Source organism: Pan paniscus, chromosome 18, assembly GCF_029289425.2.
Source record: "Pan paniscus chromosome 18, NHGRI_mPanPan1-v2.0_pri, whole genome shotgun sequence".
In the NCBI taxonomy this organism is placed as follows: domain Eukaryota; kingdom Metazoa; phylum Chordata; class Mammalia; order Primates; family Hominidae; genus Pan; species Pan paniscus.
In genome coordinates, this window is record NC_073267.2 from 78,624,453 (window position 1) to 78,638,153 (window position 13,701).

The 13,701-nt window shown below is 48.6% G+C and overlaps 1 protein-coding gene across 2 annotated transcripts in view; it reads left to right on the forward strand.

Moving 5' to 3' along the window:
• Positions 1-2,402, forward strand: part of TANGO6 (transport and golgi organization 6 homolog) — a 242,128-nt gene extending 239,726 nt beyond the window's left edge. For both annotated transcript variants that reach the window (XM_055100397.2, XM_003814560.5), the window contains one exon: positions 699-2,402. In XM_055100397.2, the coding sequence (XP_054956372.1) occupies positions 699-875 (177 nt within the window). In that variant the 3' untranslated portion in view covers positions 876-2,402. The remainder of the gene's footprint in view (positions 1-698) is intronic.
• Positions 2,403-13,701: the final 11,299 nt, after the last annotated feature.

Sequence of the window (13,701 nt, forward strand, 5' to 3'; positions counted from 1 at the left end):
TCTGTGGGTGCCAGCAGAGGGCTTTATGGGGATCTGGCGAGGAAAATGCTGGTAATCATTTGCTCTGGGAGCAACCATATCTGGGCAGTCTTGCCTGTCTGTGGTCCTGAGGTCTCTGCCATGCTTTGGGACTGAATAAAGGAGTCTGGGAACTATGATTGGGCCTGGGAGTAAAGGGGAGCAGAAGCCCCAAGGCCATGTAGCTAGGCATGGGGTGAGTGAGAAACACAATGGGAAACGTATCTCAGTACTAGGGCTAGCGCCACCCCTGCCTCCTTCTCCAACCCAAGATGGCCATGCATTATCTTCTTCTTCTTTTTTTTTTTTTTTTTCGCACCATCATGGCTCACTTTAGCCTTGACCTCCCAGGCTCAGATGATCCTCCCAACCCCAGCCTCCTCAGTAGCTGGGACTACAGGCATGCGCCACCACACCCGGCTGATTTTTGTATATTTTGTAGAGATGGGGTTTTGCCACGTTGCCCACGCTGGTCTCAAACTCCTGGACTCAAGTGATTTGCCTGCCTTGGCCTCCCAAAGTGTGGATTACAGGCATGAGCCACTGCACCCAGCCACATTATCTTCAGGAAGTCTGTGGATGTCTCACAGATCTCCTCAGGCAGGAGGAGAGGGCAGTTCAGTCGTACTGAGAAATGCCGGCACAGTAGACAGGCGGTCATGGCTGTCTCTCTCATGCAGGTGCTGAGCGCCGTCCTCAAGGATCTCTACCACCTGCTGAAGCACGTAGTGTGTCTGGAGCCCGATGACGTGGCCAAGCTCCATGCCCAGTTGGCCCTAGAAGAGCTGGATGACATCATGAAAAACTTCCTGTTCCCTCCACAGAAGCTGGAGAAGAAGATCATGGTCCTGCCGTAGACCTGGCTCCAAGGACATGGAGGAGGCAGGCAGGGCCAGGCACCCAGAGCCGTGCCCAGGTCTTCCAGCAGGTGGCCCTGCTGCCTCTTGAGTGCTGGCAGCATGGCTGACCCTCGGGGTGGTTTTATGGTGCAGGTCACTTGGGTCTTCAGGGTCCCTTCCGAAGTCATCTGTTTAGCACTCCCGCGTTCAGCCTGAGGGGTGTGCAGTTAAGAGAAAACAGTTACAGATCTCATTAATCTACATTTTTCACTGTCCTCTAGCATTGAAAGAAGGATGTCTACCTGGTGAAAGTATATTTTAACATGACTGATGGAATTTCACTAATTGCCCACTCTCTTGGAACTTGAGGAGAAGCGGTTGGCCACCCATATGTCACCTAGCTCTATATTCTTTCAGGCTGAGATTCTTCTTCCTCAGGAAAATGAGGAGCAGAACTGGCCACCCTTGGCTGCTCAAGAGGCATTTCAGAGTAGGAGATGCAGTTGGAGGTGGGGAGGGGAAGGAAATAGTTATCAAATAATGCAAAATGGAATAAAGTTATCTTGGATGGAAAGAACAACAGGGCTAAATCTGGTCCTCTGGTGTCGAGATGGAAAACTGTGGAGTTGAAGAGGCTCTGATGCCCAGAAAGGACAATCAAGCTGGTTGACTCTTCCAGAGAAGAAGGGTAAGCCCTGTATTTATCCTCCCAGGCCATTCTTCTTCACTCCTGCTGCTGTTTGCAGAGAGTTGCCCTGATTATCAGGAGAAAAGAACCACGAGCATCCAGAGAGTTTACATCCTGCCTTCTGTCCTCTGCTCCTTCAGAAAGATGAATGCCTAGACAATGGGTTCACACTGAATGCAGGCTGGAAAGAATGCATGCTGGTGGCCTAATGCCAGGGCTGTTGAAACAATTTCAGATATAGCACTGTGGTCTCCACTTTATTTCTTTATATATTTTGGCCGCTGCATTTTGATTGCAGCTAAAAGAGATAACAGAAAGGAGATACTGGCTGGCTGCTTCATATTAGCCCTCTCTGTTGTCAACACCTTGATGAGGCCAACCCAGAGATGCTTGATCAGTCCTCAGCTTTGCAGGGCTAGGTACAGAATTTTATCACAGGATTTTATCACGCTCTCTGGGGTGACCAGATCCACAGGAACCAAAACGCAGTTTCCAAAAGCTCGAGTGACTGAAGGATCTATACACAAACATGGCTATTTGCTAGTTAACAACAGGATATTTCTCTCTGGCCAGATCACAGACATGGTTCTGAGTCAGATCTTCCTTGGTGGCATCCCTTTAAAGAGGCCATGTTATGAACAGGATCACAAGTGAGCTTAGTGAGCAGAGAATTAGAACAAATCTAGCTAGGTGTGTTTAAGGAATATTTCCATTCAGCTAGTGTAGCTGGATTAATTTCTATTCTCCAAATCAAGGATGTCTAGAAAATGGGCATTGTGGCTTTCAAATCTAAGAAGAATCTCCTTTGGGCCAGCTGGATGTACAATAAAAATGCTTGTTTCTTGGCCTTCCTTTAACTAGACTCCACGCAACCCACTTCAGACCAGCAGATCGAATGTGTTGCACGATCCATTTCACTTACAACTTCATTTGCATTAACCGCATTCCAGTTCTGAGGACAGATCCTGATTGACCACCTTGATTAGTCTAAGACACTATCTAGTCCAAAATCCTCGAGTGCCTCATGAAGCATCCTAGTACCTTTGTCTCTATTTATAGATCACCTCTTAATTTGAACTATTTGGCAAGTGGCTGAAAACATCTGTTCTTTATTGATTTTTTTTGAGGTGGGGTCTCACTACATTGCCCAGGCTATTCTCAACTTCTGGACTCAAGCAGTCCTCCCCCCTCAGCCTCCTGAGTACCTGGGATTACAGGTATGTGCCATTATGCCTAGCTCTTTATTGATCTATTTCTTCTTTCTTTCTTTTTTTTTTTTTGAGACAGAGTCTCACTGTGTCACCCAGGCAGGAGTGCATTGGCACGACCTTGGCTCACTGCAACCTCCAACTCCTAGGCTCAAGCATCAGCCTCCCAAGTAGCTGGAACCACAGGTGCGCACCACCATGCCTGGCTAATTTTTGTGTTTTTTAGTAGAGACAGGGTTTCGGGTTTCTCCATATTGGCCAGGCTGATCTTGAACTCCTGGCCTCAGGTGATCTGCCCACCTTGGCCTCCCAAAGTGCTGGGATTACAGGCATGAGCCACCGTGCCTGACCTTTATTTTAAGACAGTTTTGCTCTGTTGCCCAAGCTGGTATGGAGTAGTGCAGTCATGGCTCACTGCAGCCTTGACCTCCTGGGCTCAAGGAATTCTCCCACCTCAGCACCCCCGAGTAGCTGGGATCACAGGTGTGCACCACCATGCCTGGCTAATTTTTAAAATTTTAGCAGAGATGAGGTCTCGCTATGTTGCCCAGGCTTGTCTCAAACTCCTAGGCTCAAGCAATCCTCCTTACTCGGTTTCCTAAAGTGTTGGGATTACAGGCATGAGCTACCATGCCTGGCCAATTTTTTTTTCTTTTTAACAGACAGGGTCTCACTTTGTCACCCAGGCTGGAGTGAAGTGGCATAATCATACCTCACTGCAGCCTTGACCTCCTGGGCTCAAGCAATCCACCCACCTTAGCATCCCAAGTAGCTGGGACCACAGGTGTGCACTATTGCACCTGGCTAATTTTTTTTTGCAGAGACAGGGTCTTGCTATGTTGCCCAGGCTGGTCTTGAACTGCTGGCCTCAAGCAGTCCTCCCACGTTAGCCTTCCAAAGCACTGGGTTTATAGGTGTGAGCCACCACACTGGGCCCTAATGTAATCCTCTTAAACATGACCAAATTATTAAAAATTTTCAGATTTTCTATATTGTGTGTGTGTGTGTGTGTGTGTGTGTGTGTGTATGAATGATAGTCCTTGGGAAAGAATGTTAAAACTTTAGGATAATAAAAGCACAAAAACGGCCGGGCACAGTGGCTTACGCCTGTAATCCCAACACTTTGGGAGGCCGAAGTGGGCAGATCACCTGAGGTCGGGAGTTCGAGACCAGCCTGACCAACATGGAGAAACCCCGTCTCTACTAAAAATACAAAATTAGCCGGGCGTGGTGGCGCATGCCTGTAATCCCAGCTATTCAGGAGGCTGAGGCGGGAGAATCGCTTGAACCTGGGAAGCAGAGATTGCGGTGAGCCGAGATTGCGCCATTGCACTCCAGCCTGGGCAACAAGAGCGAAACTCTGTCCCAGAAGATAGATAAAAGCACAAAAACTTAAACGAAATACACGGGAACAAAAGTGACACTTCCCTACATGGAACCTGTGAGGTGTGTCTTGCCTCCCATCCCCACCCTGCTCTTCTCCCTCAGAGACCACCTTCCCACCTCCCACCGCCCCTTCTGCTGCCGCCTCCACCTGGCTCGCTGAGGCTCTGCTGGCCCCTCACCTTCGGCATCCTCCACCACCCAGCAGCCTTCTCCTAGACTCCTCTGTGGCACTCACTCAGCCTTGTGCTTGGTCCCGTGCTGCCTCCTCTCCTTTTTCCCCTCCTAGGCTCTTCCTCCTCTTCCCAGGCCCGCCATCCACCACCCCCTTGCTCTACAGGGGATGGCTCAGCCACAGGAGACATGCAGAGGCCCCACTTGTGGCTACAGCCAAACCCCAGGCTTCTGCCCAAGCTTCAACTGCTTTTTCAGATTAGACTTCCTGAACATTCTGGAGAGTTTCCCCTCTCTGCTTTGTTTTTCTTCCTCCTTGGCACAAACTTGCCCTTCTCCAAGTTCTCACAGAAATCTCTTAACTTTTGCTTTGCTCCTTATCATCTCTCCACACTCATAATTTCCCATATTTCCCAATCTCCTCTTCCACGTCCCTTGCTTTGTTGTTGCTTTTTTTTTCTTTCTTTTTGTATTTTTAGTAGAGACAGGGTTTCGCCATGTTAGCCAGGCTGGTCTCCAACTCCTGACCTCAGGTGGTCTGCCCGCCTCGGCCTCCCAAAGTGCTGGGATTACAGGCATGAGCTACTGCACCCGGCCCTTGCTTCGTTTGTTCACCCCTCTCCTCCACTTCTTTGCTTTCCTATGGCTCTGCCTGCTCATCCACATGTAAGAGCCAGTGTGCCAGGGACTGGGGTGTAGGAAAGCAAACCACAAGCAATGACAACAATTTATCAAGCACCTATTACATACCAGATGCTGCACTGGGCCCTGAGAACACAACAGTGAACAAAACAGAACTCTTACCCTCGGGGAGAGTTTATGAGGCAGTGGAGGGAGACAGATAACAAATAAGATAAACAATGTCAAGTGGGGCCGGGCACGGTGGCTCACACCTGTAATCCCAGCAATTTGGGAGGCCGAGGCAGGCGGATCACCTGAGGTCAGGAGTTTGAGACCAGCCTGGCCAACATGGCGAAACCCTGTCTCTACTAAAAATACAAAAATTAGGCAGGTGTGGTTGGGCGCGCCTGTAATCCCAACTGCTCAGGAGGCTAAGGCGGGAGAATCACTTAAACCCAGGAGGCAGAGGTTGCAGTGAGTGAGATTGTGCTACTGCACTCCAGCCTGGATGAAGAGCAAGACTCCATCTCAAAAAAAAAAAAAAAGAAAAGACAAGAAAAAAAAGTAAAGTGGTGAGAGATGCTATGGAGAAAATAAAGTCAGGAGGGAGGGGCGTGGGAACAGTTAAGTTGAGATTTGTTGTTCAGAGGTAGCCTCGCTGAGAAGTTGCTATTTGAATAACGATCAGGAGGTGAATTAATGAGCACTAAAATAATGGGGAAAGAGTGTTCCAGGTAATGGGAACAGCAAGTGCCAAGGCCCAGAGGTAAGGGCAGGTCTCAGGAGGAAGGGGTGCTGAAGTAAGAGGATCGCTTGTGTCCAGGAGTTTGAGGCAGCAGTGAGCTGTGACTGCACCTCTGCACTCCAGCCTGGGCAGCAGAGTGAGACCCTGTCCCCAAAATGGAAAAAATAAAAGAAATGCATATAACCATACCCAGCCAGTTTTTTCCCCTCCATAAAAAGGAAGCAGTGATCCCCAGCCCTTTTCATGCCACCCCCCAACTTGGCCTCGGTGGCTCTGTTGTTTCAGCTCCTCTTCTCTGGTAGCAGCAGTTTCTCCTCTTTGGCTCAAAAAGGAGAGCAAGCGTGTTGATCTACCCTGGGTCCATCCACCTGTTTTGTCTCTTTGTCTGCGAGGGTGACTGAATGAAGTGCTGCCTGCCACCTGACTGTGCCTCTCACCCAACTGTTTGCCGCATTGGAGGGCTGGCTACAACATGTGAAAGTGGATCAATTGATAAGTCGAGAGATGAGTCATCTGACCTGTGCAAAACCAGATAAGCTTCTGCAGTCTTTGCACAGAAATCTAAAATCTCGGCCAGAATTTCTGTGGCAAAGGGAGAGAGTCAGAAACCGGAGCTGTGAGAGGTGCCACATTTCCCTGACCATGAGGGGTCTTCTTCCCCAATACGCCCCTTCCCCCAGCAGCAGCTTTGACCTCAGAGGGCCTGGCTGTGTCCTCAGCAAGCTCTGCAGCCACAGACATGCTGCAGTCACATGCAGCAGCCACACTGCAGCGCGCGGCACCTCTGCCTGCCATGCTCCACTCTGTTGGAACTGAATCACCGCTTGGGGGTTGGGAACCTGTGTTGCTCCTTAAAATACCTGGTGCTGCCTCTTTCCTGCAGGCAGAGCTCAGGGCTGTGCTCAGCGCCCTCTGCACAGGCTGGCAAGGTGAGAGGGGAATGCAGACCCCACCTTCGGCCCTGGAAAGCTGAAACATCATTAGGGAGGTCATCCCCTGTTGTCCTCCCCAGTTCTTCATAGGGAGTCCGTAGCTCCGCGCTACCAGGCCTCAGTTTTTGTGCCCCTCCTCCAGAGTGCCCTCTGTGGTTCTTTGTAACACAGTGTTGCAAGATCAGTGTTTGCATTTCCTTTATTTTGGAAAGTCATTTTCCATCCATAAGCTTGTCTGATTCTCACAACAATCTTGAAGAACAGGGAGGCAGGCTCTTGACATCCTCCCTTGGTGGGATTTGGCTCCAAGTCTGCTGGGTCGCAGCCAGGAGCCTGTTTACTACATCGGAAGACCCTCCATGAAATGTTTTGAACATGTGTTGAATACAATGGAGCTTCTTCCCACAAAGTGAGTACAGAAGTAAAAGCCTTTCAAGCAGAGTAGAGTTTGAGATGCGAACTCAGGTACTCACATATACACGTGGGGCCCACCAAGAAGGCGTTTGCGCTCCACTGACACATGGTTGGCGCTGCCTACCACCTCCCCCGTGCTGGCCCTCTGCCCTCCAGTCTGAGGAGTGGTACAGCCCGCAGGTACAATGCCTGGCTGCTGTGCGTATTTGTGTACATTTTCAGATGATACGTGATGTGACTTAGAACAAGTTTAATGTATCTGTAGTTTGTAATATGTGCACTTGGCACTTTTTTTTTGGAGACAGTCTCTCTCTGTCGCCCAGGCTGGAGTGCAGTGGCACAATCACAGCTCACTGAAATCTCTATTTCTCAGGCTCAGGTGATCCTCCCACCTCAGCCTCCTGAGTAGCTGGAACTACAGACGTGCACCACCACACTGAGCTAATTTTTTTTTTTTAGACGGAGTCTTGCTCTGTTGTCCAGGCTGGAGTGCAGTGGTGCAATCTCGGTTCACAGCAACCTCTGCCTCCCGGGTTCAAGCAATTCTCCTGCCTCAGCCTCCCGAGTAGCTGGGACTACAGGGGCGTGCTACCACGCCTGGCTAATTTTCGTATTTTTTAAAAAGTAGAGACAGGGTTTCGCCATGTTGCCCAGTCTGGTCTCAAACTCCTGGGCTCAAAAGATCCACCTGCCTCGGCCTCCCAAAGTGCTGGGATTACAGGTGTGAACCACTGTGCCCAGCACGATACATATTAATTCCCTTGACCCTCACACTCTGAGATAGGTCTTACTATGACTACAGATGGGAAAACTGAGGCACACAAGAGGCAAATTACTTGCCCAGATTACATGACCAGTAAGGAGTAGCCAAACCAGTATTTGGACCCAGGTAGTCTTTCTCCAAAGGCTGTGCTTTTTACACTGTGCATTGCTGCTACCCAAGAGATACCGTATTTCCAAAGAAAGAAAAATTCCCACGATCTCACCTCAACTCCTGCCCAAGATTACCACTGACAACTGGTGCAAAATCCCTCTAGATCTTTATTTATTACCATATTTTATTACCCCAAATAGTGCCCCGCATCATTTTTTCTGAGTCATATACCTTGGAGACACTCATATCAGTACTCACAGATCTCTTCCTTTGTGATGATGGCATGGCTTCCATTGTTTGGGTAAACTGCAGCTTACGCATTTGTTTATTGATGGTTCCATTGACTTGTTTCTAATTTCCAATGGTTTTTCAATGATTCTCAGACATAGCTTTGCATACCGAAATGTTTCTATGCAATAGGTCTTAAAAGGTTGGAGTGCCAGATCAAAAGCATATAACCATTTCAAATGTTAGTACCAAATGTCCCCCCAAAAGTTTGTACCAATTTACATTCCCCCACCCTCAGCTGACTTTGCTTTAACACCCATGAAATGCAAGTTCAGTCTCAAAGCAGTGTTGATACCACTCTCTAAATAATTCAGGACTAGGAAGTCTTCAGGGCTGGAGTTTTCTGTGTACCAAAACCAACAACAGGGACACGCTAATATGCTTTGCAAGTTACACCCACCAGCAGCCGTGTCCCAGGTGCAAATACTAATTAGTGGCTTATAATTACTAGTTCGTGGCTTATAAATAGTCATCCGGGAGAGAAATCTTGAGCCCCTGCAGGTCTATTTAAAAGAGGTTTCTCATCTCTGAGACTCTGCCCTTGGCGTATAGGGTATGCCTTCTCATGGGGTTTGGAATGGCCCTAGAATAATGACTATATTTCCCAAACCAGATTCAGGACATAAGGTCTGATGGCCCCTTAAAGTACGGGTTCATCTGGAAAGCCCAGGTTGAATGGTTGTACCTCTGCATCACTGTATGTCAAGATCACAGTTACAGTTAACACTAAAAAGCTTATTATGCCCTTCTGTGCACTTGACACATATTAATCCCGTTAGCCCTCACACTGGGCCTGTGAGATAGGTCTTACTATGACCCTGTTCTACAGATAGGAAAACTGAGGCACACACGAGGCTAATTGCCTCAGATTACATAGCCAGTAAGAAGCAGCCAAACCAGTACTGGACCCAAGCAGTCTGGCTCCAAAGGCTGTGCTTTTTCCCACCGTGCTTGCTGCTACCGATACATAGATACTGTATTTCCAAATTGTTAAAATCTGTTCTCAGTATAAGTGTGGATAAAGAAAGTGGTTCCCACGTGGTGGTCACACCTGTAATCCCAGCATTTTGGGAGGCCGAGGCAGGTGGATCTCTTGAGATCTGGAGTTCAAGACCAGCCTGGCCAACATAGTGAAACACCGTCTCTACTAAAAATGTAAAAATTAGCGAGGTGTGGTGGTATGCATCAGTAGCCCCAGCTACTCGGGAGGCTGAGGCAGGAGAATCACTAGCCCAGGAGGCGGAGGTTGCAGTGAGCCAAGATCGTGCCACTGCACTCCAGCCTGGGTGACAGAGTGCAACTCCGTCTCAAAAAAAAAAAAAAAAAAAAAAAAAGTGATTCCCTGCTTGTTTAAATGGAACACCTATGTCAACTTAAGCTTTAACCCAAATAGCCTCAAAAGAGTGTCCTAGTACATCAAAACCCAACCTCAAGCCAGGCACGGTGGTTTGTAATCCTAGCTACTCAGGAGGTCTTGGCAGAAGGATCATTTGAGCCCAGGAGTTTGAGGCCAGCCTGGGCAACACAGCAAAATAATCTCTGGGAAAACAACCACAGAAACAACCTCAGACACCAAAATTTGTTATACCTCTTGAGTTTGACCTTGTAGTTTGCCCAGAAGCTGGGAGGAGGTGTGTGAAAGCTCCGCAGCCCACCTGCTCCTGCACTTTGGCAGCTTTGGTAAATTGCTTATGGAAAGGCTTCTTTTGTAGAGTGGCCAAGATAGTAAACATCTAAGACTGCCTTCCTGGGAGCAGAGGAGGCAGAAAGCCATGTGGCAAATGTGCAACATAGAAAATGTAGCAAGTCTTCCCATGAACTCCAGAAATGTCTTCTTTGAAGATTGTTGCTTTCCCATCCATTTCCTATAAGCAGGGCTTCAATTTTCAGATACCATTCTCAGAATAACATTGTATCATTTTTGTTTGTTTTTTGTTTTGTATTTTGAGACAGGGTCTCTGTCACTCAGGCTGGAGTGCAGTGGCGCAATCTCGGCTCACCTGCAATCTCCACCTCCCGAGTTCAAGCGATTCTCCTGCCTCAGCCTCCTGAGTAGCTGGGATTACAGGCGCATGCCACCACACACAGCTACTTTTTGTATTTTTTAGTAGAGATGGGGTTTCACCATGTTGGCCAGGCTGGTCTTGAACTTCCGACCTCAAGAGATCAGTTCACCTTGACCTCCCAAAGTACTGGGATTATAGGCATGAGCCACTGAGCCCAGCCTACAGTGTATCTTTTTTTTTTTTTTTTTTTTTTTTTTTTTGAGATGGAGTTCCACTCTTGTTGTCCAGGCTGGAGTGCAATGACATGATCTCGGCTCACCGCAACCTCCACCTCCCGGGTTCAAGCATTTCTCCTGCCTCTGCCTCCCGAGTAGCTGGGATTACAGGCATGTGCCACCACACCCGGCTAATTTTGTATTTTTAGTAGAGACGGGGTTTCTCCATGTTGGTCAGGCTGGTCTCGAACTCCCGACCTCAGGTGATCCGCCCACCTCAGCCTCCCAAAGTGCTAGGATTACAGGCATAAGCCACTGCGCCCGGCCTACAGTGTATCATTTTTAACAGTTATTCCTTGCAAGAAGCTCAAAGCATAAATACATTAATAGCTCTATTCCCATACCATTCCTTGAGAGAGGAAAAAGAAGCTGGGTTAATGGCCCTCTTTGGAGAAGGGAAAAATAAGGTCCAGAGAGGTCAATTATTGCAAATAAAAAATCAGTCAGTTGGCCAGCCCCTAACTCCAGCACAGAGCCGCAGGAGGCTGAGGGCAGGAGCTGCTGATTTCAGGAGAGAGTGGTTTGCAGAGTGGGTGTGGTGCCGGAGCACAGGAGCACCTCTTCTGGGGAACTAGGAAAGCTACTGGGCCTTTAAGTGGTTTATTAAATGATGTCAGATTTCGTCTTTACTGTCTACCTTAAGAGCAGGAGGCAGCTCAGAAGAGCTCCTGGGTGGGGTTTTTCTAATGTATTATCACACACACAGGTAGCCACCTGGCGCTGGGGAGAACAAAGCAGCCTGCTCTGCACTCCCAGAGTCTCTAGAGCCACCCCCACCACACACACTCCTTCATTGGACCACACACCACCTTCAAAACTTCAAAACTTGGCGACCATGTTAATCCTAGAGAAAGGCCAGCCTGAAAATAGGCTGTCTATGAAGAGAAGAGAATGGGAATGCTAATGTTTCAAAGACCTGAGGTTTTTGCTGTTCCAAGATTTCAAAGGACAGGTGCTAAGTTGTGGGTCTTTCTCTGTGGACAAGACCAGGGCGGTGTGATAGACAGAGTAATGGGGACTCCATTCCCCAAAAGAGACCCCTCATGAGTCTCTAGAGACTATCCTTCCCCATCCTTTGGGTGGGGAAAGCCCCACAGTGCAGAAGTTCTGTCCTTTAGAAAACAAAGTGAATCCAAGTTGTTTTGACAGTTCTGTCCTCCTACAGACAAGGGCTGGCTGGGTTTTTCCCAGTTCTGGAAAAAGGCAGACAGCAAACTGAGTGAACAAAACGGTTGTTGAAATCTAATTCCAGGTGTATCGGAGAGACCTGGGGACTCACCTCGTCCATCTGATCCTGTTCCTCTGTTTCTCCCCGGCTCTCCTTCCTAATTTCCAGCTCAAATCCACATCCTTCCTTCTTTTATTTTGTTCCTTCTGGCTTGACAGCTCACTAGTCCATTGTTAACTTTTTTTATTTTTTTTTGAGACAGTGTTCGCTCTGTCACCCAGGCTGGAGTGCAGTAACACAATCTCAGCTCACTGCAACCTCTGCCTCCCAGGTTCAAGGGATTCTTGTGCCTCAGCCTCCCAAGTAGTTGGGATTACAGGCACGCGTCACCACACCTGGCTAATTTTTTTTGTATTTTTAGTAGAGAGAGGGTTTCGCCATGTTGGCCAGGCTGGTCTCGAACTCCTGGCCTCAAGTGATCCACCAGCCTCAATCCCTCAAAGTGCTGGGATTACAGGCATGAGCCACTGCGCCCAGCCCATTGTGAAGTTTTTAAGGTTAGTAAATTAAACAGGTGCCAACACCGTGGCAGGCCTGGTGCTGGAGGAAAATGGACAGACACTCTTCTTACGTGCTCTAGAGCTCACCGCCTGACTGGCTGGCTCTTGACTGGCCTCTCGGTGCCAGAAATGCACTTGTAAGTCTCAGCTGAGGAGAACCCTCGGGCTGTGTTCTCAACCCTGGATGCAGAATAGAATTGCCTGGGGAATTTTTGTTTTTAATCAAGCCTGGGGTCCACCCCCAGTGATTCTGATTAAATTGATCTGGGATGGGTTCCAGGCATTCATGATTTTTAAAAGCTCTACAGGTTTTCAAAGTCTACTGTGCAACACCCTGCCAGACATGGGAATCACTACATTGGCTTATCTGATGAGAAAAGAAAGTCAGGGAGTGGGGGTCCTAGCCAAAAAAAAAAAATTAACTGCTGCAAGTAGGACATATTTTGGCAGGGGGTCCCCTCCAACAAAGGCACTGATGGGAATGGCCCCTACCCTCAGCTTCGCTCTAACTGCTTTTATAAAGGGCCTAACTTTGGACCTCCTGTGTGACAGTGACTAATGATGTCTTTCATCAAGAAAGAAGACAAAGCAGAAGTGGCAGCACAATTAAGAATTGTGGGGCCATGGCTGGGCGCGGTGGCTTACGCCTGTAATCCCAGCACTTTGGAGGCTGAGGCAGGTGGATCACTTGAGGTCAGGAGTTTGAGACCAGCCTGACCAACATGGTGAAATCTCATCTCTACTAAAAATACAAAAAATTAGCGGGGCACACTGGTGCGTGCCTGCAATCCCAGCTACTCAGGAGGCTGAGGCAGGAGAATCACTTGAACCTAAGAGGCCGAGACTGCAGTGAGCAGAGATCATGCCACTGCACTCCAGCCTGGGCGACGGAGTGAGACTCCGTCTCAAAAAAAAAAAAAAAAAAAAAGAATTGTGGGGACATGGCTGGGCACGGTGGCTCATGCCTGTAATCCCAGCACTTTGGAGGTGAGGCAGGTGGATCACTTGAGGTCAGGAGTTTGAGACCAGTCTGGCCAATGTGGTGAAACCCTGTCTCTACTAAAAATATTTTTTGACAATTAGCCAGGTGTGGTGGCACACGCCTCTAGTCCCAGCTACTTGGGAGGCTGAGGCAGGAGAATTGCTTGAATCCGGGAGGCGGAGGTTGCCGTGAGCAAAGATCACACCATGCATTCCAGTCTGGATGACAGAGGGAGACTCTGTCTCAAAAAAAAAAAAAAAAAGAATTGTGGGGCCAGGCTTGGTGGCTCACACCTGTAATCCCAACACCAATTTTTTTTTTTTTTTTTTGACACGGAGTCTTGCTCTGTCACCCAGGTTAGAGTGCAGTGGCGCCATCTCGGCTCACTCCAACCTCCGCCTCCCGGGTTCAAGTGATTATCCTGCCTCAGCCTCCCGAGTAACTGAGACTACAGGCGAGCACCACCACGCCCAGCTGATCTTTTGTATTTTTAGTAGAGATGGGGTTTTATCATGTTAGCCAGGAT